Below are 20,851 nucleotides of genomic sequence, written 5' to 3'. Positions count from 1 at the left end.
GTGAACTTTAAGAGACACATTGCTGCTGAGTTTTTCAAACATGTGGTTTGCTGCTTTGATTACCATGGAGTGTGAACTGTTTACTTACATTATATTAAAGTGAAGGATCACTACTGCAGAGCAGTCCAAAGGTAAGCAGATTGAACTTTAATTCTGGAGTGAAGTGTCCCTTTAAGAAAGAACAAGTTGAAATGCAGTTTAAAATAACAAGAACTGCAGACTGAACTTATTTGGATCAGAGTTTTTAATCCTCTTGAGTTAAAAGGCAAAAAATGGGGGGAAAAAAAATGTCTCGGTTCCCGACCAACAATACGAGACATGTAAACATTAAAGATGGTTGAAAATAATTCCAGAAAAATAGAAAGCGAGACAAAGAAAAATAGAAAATTAAAACAGTTAAAAACATTTCTTTGGTTGCACGTTTCCACTTAACAAAGCGTGACATCAGCACTGTAAACAGCAACTAGGCAGTTCTGTACTAAGGAAAAAGATGAATACAAGACGCCACCATAAAGAGTTTTAAAGATTATAATTAGCCCCCCCCCGAAAAAAAGAAACACCTTTTAAAGCGATATTGTGCCCGCTCCTGTCCTAAAGGACAATGACACCATTCAGAGATGTTCCCGCTGCATGAAATGATCTCACTGCGTAAACCCGTTACATTCAAAATCACATTTATACAGTAATCTGCTCGTATCTGAATCAAGTATTAAACATCCAGCCACAAGAGGACACACCAAACATTTCCCCTTCCAGAAAACAATCACACCGCCTCACTCACTCCACAGAGAAAAGTAGCTTCTTTCCTTCAAGTCTCATTAATCTGCGAGGATAAATATAAATAGACTTAATGTACACCAAGATAAATATGCTCAGGAGGAAGAAAGGAGGTGCGGAAAGTGCAAAGTGCTCCTCCGTCTTTGTGTAGTGAGTTTGCATGGCGTCGGTGCAGTGTGTCAGCCCGGCTCCTCCTCCTCCTCCATCACAGTGTGTGTTTGACGGCCGTCAAAGGCTCACGTTTGTTCTGCAGGTTCTGCTGCAGCTCTCTGAACAGATGGTCCCGCTCCTCAGCATCCAAAAGGATTTGCTTTAAAAAGAAAAGCACTCATAAGTACAGTGAGTTCATTGTTAGTTCTGTACTCCTCCTACTGCGAACAACAACACTGAAGACAACTTAACCAAGAAGTAATATTTGAATTCAAGTGGCAAGCAAAAAACAAAAACCACCTGTCTGAGCTTAACGATTCTTCTCGCGGTTTGGAAACACAAACAAAGGTTCATAAGTTCGAGAAGTTCCTAAATTAGTGCAGTGTTTCCATACTTTCTGTGATATTTTGATCAAAACAAAGCCTAAAGAACGCAACAAAGAACAGATTCTTTACTGCAGTCGTGTGAGGAGTCTACCAGCAGCAGATGTAAGCAGCAGTGCTTTCCACTACAAGTCTTAGGCCCTGTATCAGGTGCTCTGTCTTCACATATATGACAGCAAGGATATACACAAACACTGGCACTCACTCACTTCTTATTTGCCCAACAATAAATATTAAAGAAACATCAAGTATCGGTATTATTATCAAAGAGAGGAGATGGGGCACTCAAAGGATCCTGAACAGAAATCTATGGGTGGATTCAACAAACATGGCCTCCAATCAAGCTGCCAGGTGCATAAAGTGGTTCAGCGCTCTCATTGGCTGAGCAAAAACGCTGACAGTGTTGGTACTGAGCTGTTAATGAAGCTCAAATGTTCTGAGACACTGGCATGTGCAGCACAAGTGCATCTTCCTGGGGATGAAAAGCTTTTTAATATTTATTTTGACACAGATGCAAAATATTTTAAAGCTTTTGTTATTATTTGAGGCGTTCAGAGTAGCTGCCTAAAATGCTGCAGAGTGGCACGAATTGCTTCTTTACCTCGATGAGTTTGTCCCTCTTCTCCAGGCTGTCCCTGAGTCTCCTCTCGCCCCGCTCTCTGTCCTCCCTGTCGTTCTGCAGCGCTCGGTCCGCCTCCTTCTTCTTCTTCTCCTTCTCCCTCAGCTCCTGCCGAGCGTCTCTGAGCTGAGCCGTCAGAGAGGACACCGTCTGACTGTGACTCTCCTGCTGACTCTGGTGAAAAAGCAGAATGAACGGCTCAGATTTGTTGTGGCTGTGATGTGGAGCTTTAGGGTCACAAACAGGAGGCAGCTTATGGCGATGATTTCATTTTAAATTTCAGTGTGGTTTTCCAGCCAGCACTGATTAGAAGCAATTTCTAAAAAACGAAGCACCACATTGTTTTGGAAGAGCAGCATTTTTACTGGTTAGATTATTAAGTTATTCCATTTTTTAAATTTCCTGTCATTTCTGTAAATCACTTGCTCTAACCTGTAGGAAAGGTACATTCAAAAGAAGTTTAACCGCTCGATCAGAGAAGCTGGGACTTAATTATTTTTCACATTATTTTGTACATTAAAAGTTTACAATTTAATATTTTTCCCTGTATTTTCAAAAGTTTCTGTCTTATAATCTATTATAAACTATGAATGTGTGTTTGAATGCAGACTTATTAGGTAAAAGTGGAAATTCATCACAAACTCAGCGGCTTTTTGCTTTTTCAGTTTTCTAATTAACTTGAAATAATTAACTCGTGTGGCCGGGCTAATCTCCCACCTGCACCATGTCCTGGTATTCCTGCAGGGTCGTTGTAAGCTTGGTGACCTCCTGGCACAAGGTGGTGCTGCTTTCCTCTTGATCCTTCAACATAGCTGCCAGTTCAGCCCCGCCCCCTCCTGACTGCTGGCCAATCACAGAATCTGAGAGAGCCTGGAAGAAAATGACACGTTTCTACTTACTGAAGTCAGTATTTACTGACAAACCTCAGCTTAGCCGTACAGAGGGAGGAATGCAGAGTTCATCCAGTCACACAGAGGAAAAAAAACCCACATGTCATATCCTAATAATACGAGAGACATGGCACTAAAAAGATCCTGACTTTAAATCTGGGGGAGAATACAGAAACATAAAAATGCTGATAGAAGTAAAACTTGCAGGGGAACCTTTCTAACTAGTTTTAATCACATCTGACTGATGCTCCTCATAGAAGCAGCTTTGGTTATTAGTCAAAGTTAACTCAGATAACTGCCCACCAGTGCATGGAGGCATTGCCCAGCGTTTCCCGGGGACTAAATAAGCACACAGACAGGCTCATAATTATACTGTTAGCACACTAATGACTGGTGGGTGTGTTCATGTGCATGTGCATGCTAAATACAGGCGAAGCTTTTTCATTATAGTGATTAAATTCAATAAATTCAATTCATAATCTAATTCTAACCCAGAGAAACCAATCTAGCTCACTTTCTAGATTTGCTGATGCTACTGCAGGTTCATTCTGTCTGTGCACAATGACTTCCTGTCTAGTGCCAGGCTGTTCCTGTCTCTCTGCATAAAGCTCCAACAAACCTTCAATAAAGAGATGTGAGATTTGCTCTCAAAGCACTGAAGCATCAGCAGACTACAGCGAGCCTCAACAGTTAAGGAGGGCGCGGCTACTTTAGGGGTTTTTCTGCCCTGCTTCTGTGAGTGCTGTGCAAAAACATTTATATATCTCGTGTTTTACGGCCACAGGACAGTAAAAGGAGAAGCTTCAAAGAGGTTTGTTTGGCTGCAGGTGTATTACCTCCATCCCTTTCTCCAGTTGCTCTTTGAAGGTGCGGATGAGAGCCTCCTTCTCCTGCAGGACAGCAGTGAGGGCCCCGTCTCTCTGCCTCCACAATTCCCTCTCTTTCTCCACCTCCTTCAGCAGTTGCTCCTTCTCTCCCAGAGCCACCCGCAGGTCCTGAGTCAAAAACAGAGAGCTTCAAGTACATGTAGCACGACTAAAGTGCTGAGCGTGCGGTTGTGTTTTGCGTTTAATTGAGAGTATTTGAATTAAATAAAGTAACCAAATAAACAGATCAGTATGTATGGAATGTATGAATGAGCATGCCTGCAAAATAAACAGCATGAGAGGAGCTGACAGGATTGTTTTATATTCCCCGAGTTGTCCTGCATCTCTAACCTCGTATCAAAAAGAAATAGAGGCACAGCCAAACAGGAGACCACCCGTGTGGCAGTGTGTGGTCTTACACTGATGATGTCCTGGTTGCACTGCAGCACAGTGTTGAGGGTGTCCAAGTCTCTCTCTCGGTCTCGTCCAGCCTTCTTCAGAGCCTCGATCTCGTTCTCCATGCTCTTCTCTTTTTCAGTTATTTCAGACCTCAGAGCCTCCAGCGCAGCCTGAAGATCAGAAAATGAAACAATCAGCTTATCGACAGAAAATAAACATAATTTTGAACTCAATAAAAAGTGTCCATCACAGTACTTCCACCCTTTCAGGGACAAGAGAGCTCAGTTTGCTGACTATCAGCAAAAATGTGCCTGCTTGTGCCGACAACCGCCGTGCTTCAGTGAGCGGGTAACATGTGTCATCATAAGCAGAGCAAGCTTTGCTTTAATGTCAACAATCAGCATGAGAATGACAGACAGCACAGCTCTAACCTTGTTGTCAGAGATAATCTCTCTCAAGTTCTCAGTCAGCTTGTTGGCCAGCTCAGTCCCTGCTCCCTCCTCCACACACAGCCTGCTGATCAGACTCGTGCACTCCTGGAAGACAGGAAATATCTGTCTGTGAACACATTCGTGATCAGGGAAGACATTTTACCTGCATTTTCTGGATGTTAAATGATTGAAATCCTTTCTAAACGAGGATTACAGCGAGCTTTTAAAGCAAAATACTACAGAGAGTTACAATACCCAGAGGCAATGACTTGATATGGATGCAAGTGAGAAGCAGGTACACGGACATGCTCAAATCTGTTTAAAACCACAACTCTCAGTGTTCAAGTGTAAAGAAGGCAGAGGTGTGGATCAACACAAAATGAAGTATAATGCTGAAAATGTCAGTATTATGTTGGTTCTGCTGCTTTTACAGGACATGGTTCTCCTTTTGTAGCATATATTTACTGTCTTACTCAGTGGTTTCTGCATTAAACGGCTGAGGTAAGCAGACTTTCTTTGAGTGTTAGATGTAAAAATATAAAGTATGTGCATATTTTAAATGGAAGAGTTTCAGATTCAGATAAGGTTGGCAAAGAGAAAGTAAGCTGGAGCCAGAAGCTTGTTAGCCCAGCATAAAGACTGGAATAGAGAGAAAGAGCCAGTGTAAAGCTAGAGACGTGCAGTCTCTGTCCACAAGCACATGTAAAACCAACTAATTATATCATCATATTATCATTGTCCACATAAAATACTAAAACGATTAAAAGATTGTAACTGAAAAGCTCCATCCTATTACATTATCCTTAACCATAAATGTCAATATTTTCTTTAATAGTCTCCATGATCCTCCAGTAACCTTCAGGTAAGAAAAACTTTCTGCTAGGTGAGCCCGGTTTTGTTTTGTGTTTTTGTGAGTCCACAAATTTTCCTGCTGTTAATCATCAACATGACAAGTAGCTACAAACACCGGCAGTCATGATGAAAGCTTTCTCCGATCACTCCTGAACACACAGATTTGGCACTGCCACTTTAAACGTACAGCAGCTTCACAGAAAAACAACATTCCAGAGAGCTTTCGAGTCGGAGCCTCAGCAGCAGCAGCTCGAGCTGCCGTAACGCTTTCCACCTCACCCACCTGGATCAGACGCTCGCGGCTGTGCAGGGAGAGGCCGAGGCTCTGCAGCAGGGAGCTGCCAGCCTCCTTCTCCTGGACCAGCTGGAGGAAAGAGAAAAAACAGCTTCATTCAAAAGCCACAGAGAAGCCATGGAACAGCTCAGACTCCAGTACCTCATCAGAGAGTTTAAAGACGACCATTTCCATTATTGATAATTTTTTTGTGCGTTTGAAATGGTATTGGCTCAGAGTTTACCTACTTTTATAAAATAATTTTAAAAAAGAGAAGCCAATTTTCTTATTTGAGAACTTAAACGCATTAAATATTTGAAGTATTTACTTAATAGGAAACTAATAATAATTACAAAATTTATTTTCTACAGAGTAATCCCTGAAAATTCTCAGCATTGTTTAAACAGTGATTACAACTATTCCAACCTGCTGTGTGATAACTCATAAAACATTTAATAAATATATTTAAATATGCTCAGAATAAGCACTTTAGTCCTTTTTATTATTTCATTTCTGTAAGGATCCATTTAATTTAATACTTGGCAGCTTTGTTTTGGGTTTTTTTGCAAATCCCCAAAACTTAGAAATTAAATACCAAATTTTCCAAAGAGAAAAAAGCTCTTCATTTGTTGATCTGTCATCACCCAACACTGCTTTAAAACTGAAAAGTTTCAATATAATGTGATGAAGAGGCCATGAGAAAATAGGTGGCTGTTGTGACTGTATTCATTTATGTTTCAGTTCAGCCCATTTCTTACAGTTACAAGCCAGAAGCAGCAGGAGGCAGTTTTCAGCTTTTTAATGGAACATAAAAAAAAGCATTCATCTGTTCATGAGGAAAATTCTTCCCTCAAGAGCTGCTGGAGATCAAAGAAAGCTAAAAGAGAGCGAGTACTGAATTTAAAAACATCAGTTTCCTGGAAAGAGAACAAAAACAAAATAAACTGTAACTGCTCGGGGATAAATTAGTAACTTAAATATCAGTTACTGCACGTTTAAACCTGCTGCTGTTTTCAGAGATTTCACATTAATTATTAATAATGTTCACCATGTGAACACAGCAGCCTCGCTGTGACAGGTCATGAGGCCGGTTAATGATATCCTATCATAAGACTACCGAGCCCGGGGCAAACTCCACCGGTCGGGGAAGATTCCAGTGTGTTTGTGTTGTGCGTGTCTTTATGTGCACCTGAAAATGAGGAAATGTAGACACACCCTGCACAGATACAAAACCAACCACCCAACCTCCATTCCTTTCATAATGCTATATTTGTACTCGGTCAACACTCGCAGGGTGGCTCACGGAGCTGTTTGGACATGTGACCGAGGAGCTGCTGTGTCACTCTGCTGCAATAAACCTGTTTTTCTTCTTAGAAATAAAAGGCTGGAGACATTTACCTCGTGTGACAGCGGATAAAAATAACTCTGTGGTAATAAATAAATATCTCTTAAATCACAATATCAGCAGCATCTCCGTTCAGTTTACCCTTCAAGCTAGTCTAGATACCAGTACTTAGTAAATCTGGCCTTTGGACTACCGAAGCCTAGAATGAGATGTTTTCACCTCCCACCTGGCTTTGCTTTTGCTTTCACATCCACAAGAGAAATGATGGCAATCAGAAAACTGTGTGATGCCACTGTGACATTACCCACTGTGACATCCCAATCTGAAGCTGCACCTTTTAAATTTTGACTGTTGCCATCTTTTTGTTTGTTTTTTTCAACTCAGACATTATGAATTTCAAAGACACCGATGACCCACTTCATCATCCATTTGAATTAAAGTAGGACCATGTTACGGTCCTACCATAATTTATAAAATGAACATGATGCTGCGTTATAAAGGACTATCAAATGAGCGTGTCAGATCAATGAGGTCACAAATTGAGTGAGAAGTAGGACAGTTTTCTTACAGGCCCTGCCGACCTTTTGAGAGAACGCAAATTTTAGGGACTCTAAAGCTTTTTTCAAACTGAAAACTGGATTCATTTTATTATTCAACATCTAAAGAACAAACTGAAAGCTTACAGGGGCCCAGTCTTGTGATCCGTTGACTTCCACTTGTTTGCTTCTCCCATGTTTCAGCTCAGCCTCCAGGGTCCTGATGTGGGATGCAGCTTGGTCAAGTTGGCCTTTTAGGTGCCGGATACCATGATGAACTCTATCAGTAGTCTTCTAAAATAAAATAAAAAAGCCTCACAATAAACACGGTGTGGGCTATTATGCAATACACAAAGAAAAGTAACGCGTGTAATTCTAATCATGTTGGACGTTTGGACAAGCTGCAGCTGTTCCTGGATAAACTATTGCAGCCACGGTCAATATTTACAGCTACTAGCACACATGGCAACTGCTCAAAGTTCATCCAGGCCTGCATGATCTTCTACAGCACACTCACCTCTCGGTGAAGAGGCACGAACTCGTCCCTCAGCAATGTTAGGACATCCCCATTCTCTTCATCCGTTTCATCCCCTCCGTTCTCCACATCCCTAAAGTTCAGCACCCTGGTCACTGTGGGTGATGCAGTCTCCTCGATTTTTCCCAGGTACCTCCCATCCCTTTTGCCCAGAACAGGGATTTTACTTCCTGATGGCGAACTGACCGGCTTCCCTCCAATACTTCTCAGCTCTCTCAGCATGAAGTTGACTGACTGATCACTTGCTGAATCAAAGGGGTCATTCCCGTCCAGAGAATCAAGAGACTGAATGGACTCCGTGTGGGAAGGAGCTCGTAACGAGAGACTGGACCCTGCCAGGGAGGCTGGGCTGGAGTTGACGGATGGCACCCTCTGCCAGTGGAGGGGCACGCTCTGGGATCTATCCTGGGACAACGGGGAGAAGGGCTGGAAAGGCATGTGACGAGGAACCCCACAAACTGACTCGTAATCAGAGTCGGACACCCGTAAGGAATCGCAACCTTCGCACCCCTTCCCTTTTCTGCATCTTTTTCCCGTTCTGATAAAATACGGACACGTGTCCCACTTCTCTGACCAGCACTCATACTCTGAAAGCGCCATATTCTCCTTGAGCATCTCCCTGTAGCCTTCCTTCTCCACCTCTCCTTCCTCCTCGCTGGTGCTGCTCCTGCTCTGAAAGTCCTGCAGATGCCTGTGGCAGTAGTTTTGGCGCACCCACTGTCTGATTTTATCCCTCTCATGCGTCAGCTTCTGAAGGCGCTCAGACGAAAGCACCCTCACCCTGGCTATGACCGTGTCAAACTTGAACACGCGTTCTAGCAGGCACACGCATTTGCCACATACAAACTCCCCCTGCCCGCCGCCCCGTGGTACAGACTGCCCCAGTATGTGGGTCAACACCGTGAGCAGATCCACGCTCTTGGAGGGGGAGCTCACGGACATCAGGGACTTGGAGAGAGAAACGGAGGAACCAAGAGATAACGTGCTGCCTGTGAAGAGAAACAAAATGTTTACTTTTACATTATTACAATATGTTAAGCATTTTTTAAGCTCTATACTCACCCCAGGAGCTGCTCTGTGATGACTGGGACCGGCTCCCTCCTCTCAACGACCCTGTTGGGGTCTGAGGCTGACCAGTTTTCTTATTCTGGCCCCCAAACAGCCACCGCCGTTGGTTTCCCTGGAGAGCTCCGCCACATATTTGGCACTGGTCCTTTTTACTTCTGGAGGACATCTTGGACAGATGGATGGATGGACTTCTTCCCCTTGTTGTCCAATAGATGAGGAAACTGTAAATTAAAGCAGAATTTAGCTCAAATGTTTCATACAGACACTGATGGAAATTCTCATCATTTACTACTGACGGCCTGGTGTTGTGAACACTGTATGATCAATATTAGGCAGAACAAAGTTTGCTTTTGAACTACACACATAAGCTGGATCCATTTCCTTTTTGGCCTGGAGGGCAAAAATTCCAAGATTTTCAAACACAATTTTGGATTTTGATTGATCAGACCACAGGAAGCTTTTACTTCCACCCACTCCATCACAAACGAGGCCCAGAGAGGGCTGCTGGGGTTCTGGCCTCTTTTTGTTTTCTTTTGTTTTGCTTGGTGGAGTTCTAACTTCCATTTATGGTTCCAGCACTGGTCTGTTGTAAGCCCACAAAGTGATTTCCACTACAGAACCATGTGTGTTTTAATGTAATTGCAGCTTGAGGATCCAAACATAACACACATTAGTATTTTTCCACCCTTGTTCCTTGTGTAGAGAAGTTTTTTCTCTATTCTCCAATTCTTTATTTGATATATATCATTTTTACACATCTCAACATTTCTGGAAACAGGGTTGTGCATTTTTATGATGTTTGGATTTACATAACGAGGAGACGCTCAAGCTGGTTTCTTTGTGTCAACAGAAAATTATTATGTTAGTGTACTTTGAGGGCTCTGCAGATTACAGTCTTCTTCTTTGGCTTCCTCCTCTGTCACACCCTCTGCTTGTCCTCCATCACTACATCCATAAATGCCTGGCAGCTCTAGCTTCAACATCCTTTCTCCATCATATCCACCATCCCTCCCGTGCACATGTCTAAGCCACCTCAGCCTCGTCTCTCTAACTTTGTTTCAAAAATGCTCGACCTGAGCCGTCGCTCCCAATGACAGCTTTAACACCTTCAACTCCGCCACCAGCTCAGCGCCACCGTCTCACAGCAGGTCTCCCTACCATATCGTAAAACCGTCCCTTTCTCTCTGCCTGCTATCCTTCAGTCACAAATCACCCTGACGCCCGTCTCCACCCACTCCACCCTGCCTGCATTCTCAACAACAGGTATTTAAACAGCTACTTTTATTGTCTCTGCTCCTTGCATGTTCACCACACCACCTAAATCCCGCTCCTTCACACACGTATTCGGTTTTGGTTCAATTGACCTTCACTCCTCTTCTGTCCACAGCATACCTCCACCTACTCCAACTACAGGTCACAGTGTTGTCTGACAACATGATGCAGAGACTTCTGCCTTACCTCACCTGTCAACCTTTGACCCTCTCTTCTCTATGCTTCTCCATCAACACTCTCAAAGTAAACATCAGGTGTGTGGAGCTCTTTCTCAGAATGAAGCCGCACTGATGCTCACTGTTCCTCACCTCTCTTCTTAACCTAGCTTCAACAATTCTTTCCCATATCTCTAGTGTGTGGCTCATCATCTTCATCCTTCTGTTACTACAACTTTGCACATCAACCTTATTGTTGAAATGGATGAGTAGATCCAAGATTCTGTTGAACAATCTGATTAGAAACTTAACTGCTGTCTCTGACATCACCATAGCTCCACAGGTTTGTCATCGGGGCAAACCACCTTTACACTCTTCATAGCTGCCCTCACTTTCTTTTAATCCTCTGCACTTCCTCATTCTCTAGCTTTCCTCCATCCATCCTAGTAACCCTCCTCTCTTTCTCCTTTTCTTCAGTCATCAGCTCCTCAAAGTACTTCTTCCATCTTCCTAGCACACTCTCTTAGAATGTTATGAAAGCTCCATCTCTATTCTGAATCACTCTAGCCTGCTGCACATCCTTTCTAGCTTGACTTCTCTGCCTAGCCAACCATTACAAGTCCTTATCTCCTTCCTTAGTGTTCAGCCTCAAACAAAACTTACTTTTCCTTTGCTGTACACTTAGCTTTTTAGTACTTCTGTCTACAGACTTCATCTCCCTGACTATACCATTTTTTCGTCGAATACCTTCTTGTACTTCCTCATTCCACCACCAAGTCTTCTTGTCCTCAGCCCAGAGGATAGGCCAAAGAAACTTCTGCTGTGCTTCCTCAGTCATTTGGTAACTCTTTCCTATCACCCAGGGCCTGTGCCAGCTCCACACTGAATCATCTTCCACCATTTAATCCTTGCCTCTGCCTTCATTTGCTTTCTCTTCTTCATTTTCAAAGCCATCCTACAGCCTGCAGACACCCAATCCTGCCCAGCTACATTCTGTCTTTCCGACTGTTCCTTTTGCATAAGATATACTCCCCCACTGTTGCATAAAGCCTTCTGTCTTGATGAAATGTTCACTTTAGCCATGTCCAGCCTTTTGGCACAAACTACTACCATCACCATACCTACCAACACCTATTCATCTACAAGTTCACTCCAATCGTCATTCTTCCCCTGGGGATCCTCCCTGCAGATTACAGTATGTTGATCTAGTTCCACTATCACAGTGGCATACTAGCTTACTGAGAAGGTAATGAATTTCTTCTGGTACAACATTCATCATAGGCAACGGTGTGCCTAACTTAAAGTTTAAATGGATGGCTGAGAATTGTCTGTATTTTCCAGCTGCCTTCACACTTAGCACGACTCGTTCTGACATTATCAGCAGCCTGACTGGTGCTCTGATTTACAGCTTTCTGTTCCCTCCGTGGATGTTTTGAGCCCTGTGCTGTCTGCAGCTACAGACTGTTTACAGTAGCTCCCCACAGGGCGGGACACGTCGACCTTGAGCCACGCTGACAGTGAAGTGCAGCCAGACTGTCGATGAATGAATCTGTCTTTCCAGCTTTCAGTCCCTCCGAGCGGCTTTCGCCCTTCGAAGGGCGCTCAGCTGTTTTAAACCCCAGCCTGTCCCGTCCCACAACATGTTTCCAAAAAGGAAACCCATCCCCATCTAGTGGAAAACATTTCAACTCCGTCTATCTGCCTCTATTTTAAGCTACCGAGGTCTAGAGATTGAACGTGAAAGCAGCGTAGTTGATCCAGCACGAGACAAATCCACGGGGAAGTTTTCGAATCGGTGTCAACTTACGCTGAAAGTCCTGCGGGCCTCTCAGAGGGAGGAAGGTTTGAAAGAGCCGGCGGAAAGCTTCATGGTCGCGACACAAAAGATTTCCAACCAGAAAAATCTCCACCGGGAACTGAGCCGGAGCTGCGTTGCAACACACCGGAGAGGAGGAGGAGAGGTGGGTGTCACCTTAGTGACGTCACCGTCATACCTGTTAAAGAGCAACAGCTGGAGCGAGTCAGTAAAGATCGTTACTGCTCTCGTGTGGCTCTGCGCTGACTCGTAGGCCCACTACCACGCCTGCTTTCACTAATGTAATGAGACACGCAATCGGCCTTTCTGTTATGGAAGCTTTTTTAATTTTCGCATTATGTACTTTTCATATGAAAAGTAGGCTACATAATGCTAAAATTAAATTTAAAAAAAAAAAAGTGTTTTTATTTATATATTTAAGTAGTAGTAGTAGTGTTACACAATAAGTCGATGTAAAATCATTAATTATTACAGATCCACTTCTTGACTCTGACCTTTTTAGTAATTCAGCTGCAGGGTCAAATACTAAGTCATTTTTATGCTATTTTGTCACATAGAATCTAATCTGGATGTAAGAAATAATTATGAGGGGGAAAACTGCGTATGGAAGATTAAATATATTGAATTTTTTCCTATAAAAATGAAATGAAATGAAAAATATATTAGCTAATCACAATTTAAAGTGAGACTGTGAATCAGTAACCCTTGTTGGAGAAAATGAATTGGATTAAGTGATTGATCACACTCCACCATGACGCTTTAATCTAATCATGAGTGAAGTGTCAGCAGTGGGACAAACTGTATGTAAAATCTAAGCCAGGTCAAAGAGCCGGTTTAGATTTTCACTGCTGTTTAACTAGAAAATATGTTGACTTACAATAACGACTTCAACTAGACGCTGGAGAAAAGTTTGGCAGAAGCATTATTTGCTGGTTTACATTCAAAAGTAATTAAGTCTCTATTCTTATGAGCAAAGCTAAATTTGACAATCGTAGGTAGCATCATAAATCTGCAGTTAAAGTCACAGAGAAGCATGAAAATATGAGAAATTTCTGAGAATGCATTTTAGAAAAAAGTTCATATAATAAAGTCATTCAGGTCATTAGCTGAACTGTACAGTCTGGGGGAACCAGACCAAGCATTGCAGAGATGCAAGTTTTCATGAAATATGTTAATGCAATAATGAAATACACCTCATGAAGAGGAAAATAGGAAATAGCTTTGATATAAATACATTGTTATAAATTACAATACAGTTCCACCAGAGGGCACTGAGTGATTAATCAGGAGCTCAGCTATGCATACAGCCGATTCTTCACCACCACGGGTGTGATACTGACAGCAAGCACACAGTGGACAGGAAGTCTCATTTAGTTATACTCTGTACTCCTGAGTATACTACTTCCTCTCTCCTTGTATATCTTGCTCACCTCCTGCCCTTACACCGCCATCTGAAGGTGCACGGAGCGGAAGTGAGGATGTACAGAATGAGAAATGAGAGCAGCAGCTACGCCCAATATTCAAGACATTTCCATTAAGGACTTCTCAAGGTACAAAAAAGGATCACAAAGTTTTGGCTGTGTACAAAATGCACTTTCTGTGAATCAGACAAAAACAACAGTTTAAAAGATGTTTCATAGATAGTTATTATCAACACTGATCAGTGGAAAACGTTAAAACATTAAATAAGATGGCTTATAAAGAGATAGTTCATCATAACCTGAAAGCTGATTATAAATGCAACTTATACACTTATATAAGCAAATCATGTTAATAAAATAAAAACCTTTTTAAAAATTTACAGCAGTCAGTTGTGCAGTATGAATAGTGCAGTAAGCACAAATCCTGCACATTTGCACAGACAGGAGTTAAATCATTGTTTTCTTTGATTGCACTAAAAGTATTCACATCTGGACGGACGTCCACGGTTTTACTGTTGGAGAGTTTTTATGTGAGCCACTTCTCCATGCAGTTCCTGAACACTGTGAAGTTGGAGTGCCAGGTTGTGTGCTTCACCCCCGAATGAACACACGTCACCAAGTCGCCACGTTGGTCCAGCGTCTTCAGCCCAAACGCATCGTTCAGGTAAAACTGAGAGGGCAGAAGAAAATGACATGATTCAAGTTGTGTTTTTGAATGAACACAGTGGAGGGTCTGCAGTGAAAATAGTAGAGATATTAAAAAAATCCAAGTTTAGTTTAACACATTTGCAATAAAATACATTCAGCTAACATTTTATTCTCTACAAGAGAGCAGTCTAACACAGCAGTCCAGCAGGAGGAGCTTTTTTGTGTTGGTCTCTGTAACATCCTTTAGTTTTGAGTTCTTTCTTAAACTTCCTGTGCCTACTTCTGGTTTTCTTTGTGTGCTCATTCTCATTTCTCACATTTGTGCCCCTTCGATCCTCCTACCTGTTTATCCAGAAAACAATCTCATTACCCCATTTTGAAGAACGTCTCGATTCCTAAAACACGTCTGGTGACAGACAACAGAGGAGGCTTGCTGCAGGAGCTACGACTGAAGACGCACAGGCGCGTCCTTTTTCAAAAGCATTTTTTTTACCTGTGATGCATGATAGAGGTGTGATACGCTGCTGGAACATGTTGGTGGGAGGAGAACTCCAAAATGAAGTATTCCTACATTTGCAGCATCTGCACAAATTGTATGTTCTGTTCCCTGCCTGACTCCAGCCTCTGCCTTCCTCCTCTTCCTCCTCTGGCTCAGCTTTGAAACCTCTGCACCTAGCTCCACCCGTCTCTCCCTTCATCTCTCCTCAGCAGACTGACCCACCTTCCTTTCAGCCTCAATTCCACCACCACTCCCTCCCCATCAACCACCCTGAGTATTTTTATTTTGCTAATAAAATGATCTGTTCATCCTTAATTTCCTCCCTTCAACATTTGTGTGTGTGTGTTAAAGAAAATGTGTATAATATCCTGCCACACTTGCATGCTGTGAATGTCACTAAAAGTAGCTCTGCTATGAGATAATAAGATACAGCAGACAAATGATTCAGCTTTGCCACACATCCATCCATCTATTCTCAATTCATAAATAAAACATGGACTGTATAATGCAGCACAACTAAGAAACACCACCAATTTCCACAAAGCTGAATCAACACCTCTGTAACAGACTTAATATTATGTCAGTCATCAAGTGAAAACCTACAGCAGGACTGTTTTTTTAGCTACACCTCAATAAAAATGAAGTGTGTTGTACAGGCAGCACTTCAGTTTGCCACTAACCTCCTGCTTCTGCATTTCTACGACGTTTTCGCTGCTGTCATAGAATCCGAAGTGGCTGCACAGAAAAAAGGAAACAGTTGTTTCAGGTAAAGATGTTTCATAACTTTTACCACGAACTGATCACTTTGCAAACACATCGAAGGCTCTGCTGGTAAAAACGTTGTTGTCTCCAAACAGAGTATCTTTACAGTTTTAGTATAGGATAGAATAGAATAGCCCTTTATTGTCATTGTACATGTATAACGAAATTGTGCGTGCTCCACATAACTGTTCTGGAATAAAGTTTTATTAGCAGACAGCAGGAATAAATAGCAATCAGAAGAAATGTGCACAAACATAAGAGAAAGGCACACATTTGAGAAGAAAACAGTTGCAAAGAGCAAAGAAAAGACTTGGTCTGGCCTGAGTGATGAGGGTTACTCAGACCCTGGCTCAGAGCAGTGAGGTGAGTGGGGGGATGAATGGCTCAGGGGGAGGAACTGTTTGTGAGTCTGAAGGTGGGACCTGACTGACCTGAGTGCAACTGAATACAAATATTGTACTTTGAATCCAATATTGAAAAGGACCGACATGCATCTTAAGGTGACCATCACATAAAGTGCTGCTTTGTGGCCCACAAGCAGCAGAATGCACTACAGGAAATTTTGTTCCTCCAAAATTCCTGTCAGGATTTTTTCGATTGATTGAAAGCCAACAGAAGGAAATTGATGGGTCACTTTTTTTCAAACAGTCTCGTCAGTGTGACATAATGAGCCACCTCTCATTTATAAAATGTAAATGAAAGAGAACAAACAGTGTGTGCTGTAAAGCTGATGACAGTGAGACCTTGACTGCCACGGTGTGATGACACCATCATCCGGTCCTCCAATTAGCACCAACTTCTCGATTTGCAGGAAGTTTTCCCTCCACGCTGTGAAAGGAAAAGCCAAAGGCGTGAACGTTTGTTTTCGCGCTAACCAGTGCATATGATGACTATACCAGATCCAATACCTGTCATGTTACTGTGAGGTCTTTCACCATTAAGGAGAGGCAGAAAGATGTTGTTCCGCAGGTAGCTGCGTCTTTGGTGAGGGTCTGTGGACAAAATATGTTTTATATTTCAGTAAATGTGCAGACTGTCTTCAGTTAAATCTGAAGAACTCTTGTTTTCTCACCGTTCCAGTAGTCACAAATAGACACTTTTTGACCGAATTTGTTGTAGCAGATAAAATGCACATTCTTCTTTAAGGTTTTGTGGAATACCTTCTGCAGGTAGTCTGTGTCTGTGGAGTAAGAGGATAAGATCAAGTTCATCTTAAACATCCTGGCGAATAATGAGAAGTGTGTTAAAAAGCTCACATTCTTTAAATGTTGAAGCTTATGCAGACAAGTTTTTAAAAGCTCTCTGACCTCCGTACTGTCCAGCCAGTGGGGATGAAAGTGAAATGAAGGTGTGCACGTTGTGGTTGGGAGTCGTGGAGAGAAGTGCTCGACAAATTAGACCACCTTCATGGAAAAAAAGAAACTAAAAATGAGTCTCAGCTTCAGAAATTTCTACCTTAAATTCATCAGTCCTCACTATTATGCAGTTTCTCTATATAACTACTGCGTACTACGATAGAGATGAACCAGCGGCTAGAAGTGGAAGAGTGTGATGTGTCGTATTTTTACCTAAACTTGCTTAAACCTAACCAATGAATAAAAGTTAAAACATGATAACAATAATTAATTTTAAAAAATTAAATCAATCACACAGACAAAGTAAAAGCTAAATTCAAAATTCAAAAAGTCCCAGTGGGATATAAACTATTGTCTCCTGGATGAAAATCCTCTAAATTATGACTTTACCACCTCTCCAAACTCTAAATGTGGACCTTCTAAGTCCCCAGAATTGGACCTTTATTTCTCAGTTGTCAGGTGGGCATCAACGCTATAAGACTATGTTTTTGTTATTTTTCTATCAAATCTGTTTTTCTATTAAATGTTTAAGTGTACGGCAGGAGCACCTTGTGAAAAGCACAGAAGATGGACACCATCAGGAGCATTTTTCATGATGGAGTTGAAGGACTGCCTGAAGTCTGGGACCTGCTTCCACAGCGGCTGCAGACTCAACAGGTCGTCGTACAAGTCAATCACTGTGACCTCAGTGCCTGGATGCACCTGAGAAGTGCAAAGAAATTGAAGTGGAAGTAAAACTTTTGGCACAATGAGGGGAAACATCAGCTGTCATAAATCTTCAGCCAGGTGCTCGAATGCAGAACTCTTAAGTCAAAACTGATCCTGAGGAAATGAAAGACACAGAGGAACAGAAATCGCTAACTGGAAACCATTTGCTGATTTTCACTTCACTGTTTTGTTTTATCTGATATGTTATCAAGTCCAATATCATTTTAAGTATTTTATTCCTACTTGAAATACAAAATTCTGCCTTGAACCTACAGTAGGATAGAAGCTCTTGATTTGCGTGTTGAACATTTGGTGGATTCAGGTACCGTTGAGGAAATACCAACCAGTTCAATTTACACACAAACAGATTGTTGTTTAACCAGGAAAGACCCACTGAGATTTATAATGTCCTTTACACGGCCAACCTGGACAACAACAGCACTAAAACACATGACACGTAAATCTTTACAGAGCATGAATTTTTATGTTGATCGAGATTATTAACCCTGTCATGCATGAATTATGAAAACCTCGATCCAGATTTTTAAGCATTTTTATTCATCTTTAGGAATTAAACATGAATAAAAACACTTAAGAAAAACTCTGATTGAGGTTGTCATAATTCATGCATGACAGGCTTAAATAAGAATAATTACAATGAAACACGTCATACATCTATAGTAACATAAAAGGACCAGTGGGTGGTGTGGAGTGACACATCAGTGTCCAGTGTAGAGGTTTATGTGCAAGTATGCCATCGACACTGACACAAATACAAGAAAACAGCCTTTGAATAGCTGTCACTGTAGTGACCACTATACATGAACGGGTTAACATATTATTATCATATAAGGTGAACAATATTGGCCCCAGAATTGATCCCTGGGAAACACCTTCAACCACATCAAGGAAGCAAGAGGTGATGCGTTCAGCATTCACACACTTAGTTCTGTTGGAAAGATCATCTTTGAACCACTCACAGTTTTTGCTTCAATAGCTCATGATCTACAGTGTCAAAAGCCTTGGAAAAGTCCATGAAAAAGGCTGCACAGTGTTTCTGTGCAAAGCCTCAATAAAATCATTTAGTACTTTTAAGGCTGCTTGAACAGACTGAACACATGATCTAATATCATGACTGATGAGATATTCCTTCCTATTGCTCACTTACAAGAGACACTTTGGGGGCTTTTCATTCGTCTTTGGAAAGGATCAAACAACAGTCGAGCGCACAACTGTAGTTTATATGGTTTTGGATGAATAATAACAAGCATAGAATCATAAGCACATTATCTGCCTGCTGCGGTGACAGAATACAGTCAGAACATCCCGTGCAAAAGATACTCGGAGCAAATCCAGTTTAAAAAGTAATCATTTCAAAGTCTTTTAACTTGAAATGTAAGTCAAAGAAGTAAATCTTTAAGCGTGATCACTGAGTTCTAATAACTAGTACTTAATGATCAGACTTACCCCCTTTTAGCATTGTTCTCTGTCAATCAACAGCTTGGCGGCTGGATCCCAGCATCCATAAGAGTGTGAGTGTTAGTTCGGTTAAAAGCACCTGAAAATGTTTTTAATGCTCAAATAGAACAGGAAAGCTCTGTGTGAGTACCAGTTTATTTATTATTAAAAAAATAAAATAAAATCACTGTTGTGAACTGTAATGTTTGATAAAGTTGGCTTTAGTCGAAAAATATGCAGACTTGTTGCCCCAAAGTTACTGAAAGTCAACCGAGAAAATGATACAAACTTGTTTTGACTGCGTGTGCAAATGAGGACAAGCCTCGAACTTGAAAACACATTTTCATTATTTTATAATAAATATGTAAACATGCTTGTACGCAGTTTTTAGTACCGCTCTAGAGACAACGCAGGAAAACTGGTTTTAAATTTGAACAGCTACTCTGAACATGAACTTGGCCTGGAGACGTTAATCACTGAGCCCGAGTCCTGCGGTCCGTTAATAGCTAAACACTTCCACCAGAAACACATCCCCGAAAAACCAAAGTCTAAACGCAACCGTGGACACAACAGGGCCGCCTTAAGACTCTAATATCGAACATTAACAGGCCCGTGAGTCTTTGTGCACATACAAGTTTGCACAAAACACATCAAAGTAAAGACATCACCACAAGCACGAATAATACACCACTTTTAATTCCTGTGGTAAATAAAGCGGCTCTAACGCATTTGGAGCTGTTTTCGAGCCTTGTTGTTCTGCAGCAGAGATATCGCACGCTGTGCGCGGTCCTACCTTCTTTATGAACCTTGACAGGTTCTGGAACTGCTGTGGTCCATCAAAGATGCCATGCACGATGATGACTGGTTTATAGCTGTCCACGCAAACACCTGCGACCACCAGCAGCAGCAGCAGCAGCATCGGGCCACGCGACCCTGCGGCTACCCGTGGACACTTCATCTCCGCCCGGATACAGGTGAGAAGCAGTGCGGGGGGCTGTAGATGATCCCGAGGACTTTGACCTGAGGTGGTGTCGTTAATACGGCCGATGAGGGACTACGGCTCTCTTCATACTGACAACCAACCATACATGAGCGCGAGCTGCTTCCTCTTTATACACATGTATTTTTTCCACAGGCCACATCCGCTTTTACAGAATCACACCCCTTCAACATTCAACGGTCTGAACCCCATCGATAAAGCAAAAGTCTTTTCGACCTTTTACTCACTTATAATTAATTTGAGACAATTAAAAAATGTTGCATTTTAATAAATGAAAGTTTTTTAATTTATATTTTCATCTGTTAGATGAACTCACAAATACACACAAGGCATACGTTAACATCACGTTGCTGCTCATCTCTTGCTTCTGTTCATGTGTTTGACTTCATGTTACAAGTGACGTGAACGTTTGTTTGTTTAAATTAAAGTTGTCTGTCTTAGCATTAAGTCTGTTGGTGGTGGTGATATTGTGTGTGTTAGACTGTTATTATAATAGCAGGAAGTTGGGGTGGATCAGTGGCTCAGCTAATATAACTTTATATTGACTCATCATGTACCACTTGTAAAAGCCGCGTGTTTTTGTCATGTTTAATTGTGATCAGAAACAATAAGCTTTAAAATTGTTGTCCAAC

The 20,851-nt window shown here is 41.9% G+C and overlaps 1 protein-coding gene, 1 long non-coding RNA gene and 1 pseudogene across 4 annotated transcripts; 1 reads left to right on the top strand and 2 right to left on the bottom strand.

Moving 5' to 3' along the window:
* Positions 1–158: 158 nt before the first annotated feature.
* LOC308405027 (uncharacterized protein) lies at positions 159–12,498 on the bottom strand. 2 transcript variants are annotated; one of them, XM_080895409.1, is made up of 11 exons: positions 12,360–12,498; positions 9,120–9,346; positions 8,040–9,046; positions 7,670–7,813; positions 5,651–5,731; positions 4,516–4,620; positions 4,105–4,254; positions 3,656–3,814; positions 2,647–2,799; positions 1,912–2,103; positions 159–1,087 (listed from the first exon to the last, which is right to left on the bottom strand). In XM_080895409.1, exons 2-11 carry the CDS (start codon positions 9,289–9,291, stop codon positions 983–985), a joined length of 2,268 nt encoding a protein of 755 aa, XP_080751535.1. In that variant the 5' UTR covers positions 9,292–9,346; positions 12,360–12,498; the 3' UTR covers positions 159–982. The 2 variants fall into 2 exon arrangements, with proteins under 2 accessions (XP_080751535.1, XP_080751534.1); XM_080895408.1 differs by having other exon boundaries at positions 161–1,087; positions 7,670–7,816.
* LOC308405030 lies at positions 12,393–15,191 on the top strand. The gene is made up of 3 exons (XR_013973253.1): positions 12,393–12,513; positions 14,341–14,453; positions 14,792–15,191. It is a non-coding gene; the product is annotated as an uncharacterized lncRNA (long non-coding RNA).
* LOC308405029 (lysosomal thioesterase PPT2-like) lies at positions 14,298–20,305 on the bottom strand (annotated as a pseudogene). Its single transcript, XR_013974684.1, has 8 exons — positions 20,013–20,305; positions 17,602–17,755; positions 17,006–17,101; positions 16,771–16,878; positions 16,607–16,690; positions 16,442–16,526; positions 15,617–15,671; positions 14,298–14,459 (listed from the first exon to the last, which is right to left on the bottom strand). The product of XR_013974684.1 is annotated as a lysosomal thioesterase PPT2-like (transcript).
* Between the last annotated feature and the right edge of the window lie 546 nt (positions 20,306–20,851).

The sequence above is a fragment of the Rhamphochromis sp. 'chilingali' genome (genome assembly GCF_963969265.1).
Source record: "Rhamphochromis sp. 'chilingali' genome assembly, chromosome: 11".
In the NCBI taxonomy this organism is placed as follows: Eukaryota; Metazoa; Chordata; class Actinopteri; order Cichliformes; family Cichlidae; genus Rhamphochromis; species Rhamphochromis sp. 'chilingali'.
Note: the sequence above shows the minus strand (reverse complement) of the source record. Positions and strands in the feature narration are given on the sequence as shown.

Bases quoted from the DNA above. Each gene is read 5' to 3' on its own strand.
- LOC308405027 (XM_080895408.1), bottom strand. From the start codon at position 9,291: ATGTCCTCCAGAAGTAAAAAGGACCAGTGCCAAATATGTGGCGGAGCT. The intron at 4,621-5,650 runs GTGGGTGAGGTG...CCTGTCTTCCAG, and splicing joins GCCGCGAGCGTCTGATCCAG to GAGTGCACGAGTCTGATCAG. The intron at 3,815-4,104 runs GTAAGACCACAC...TTTTTGACTCAG, and splicing joins GCAACCAGGACATCATCAGT to GACCTGCGGGTGGCTCTGGG.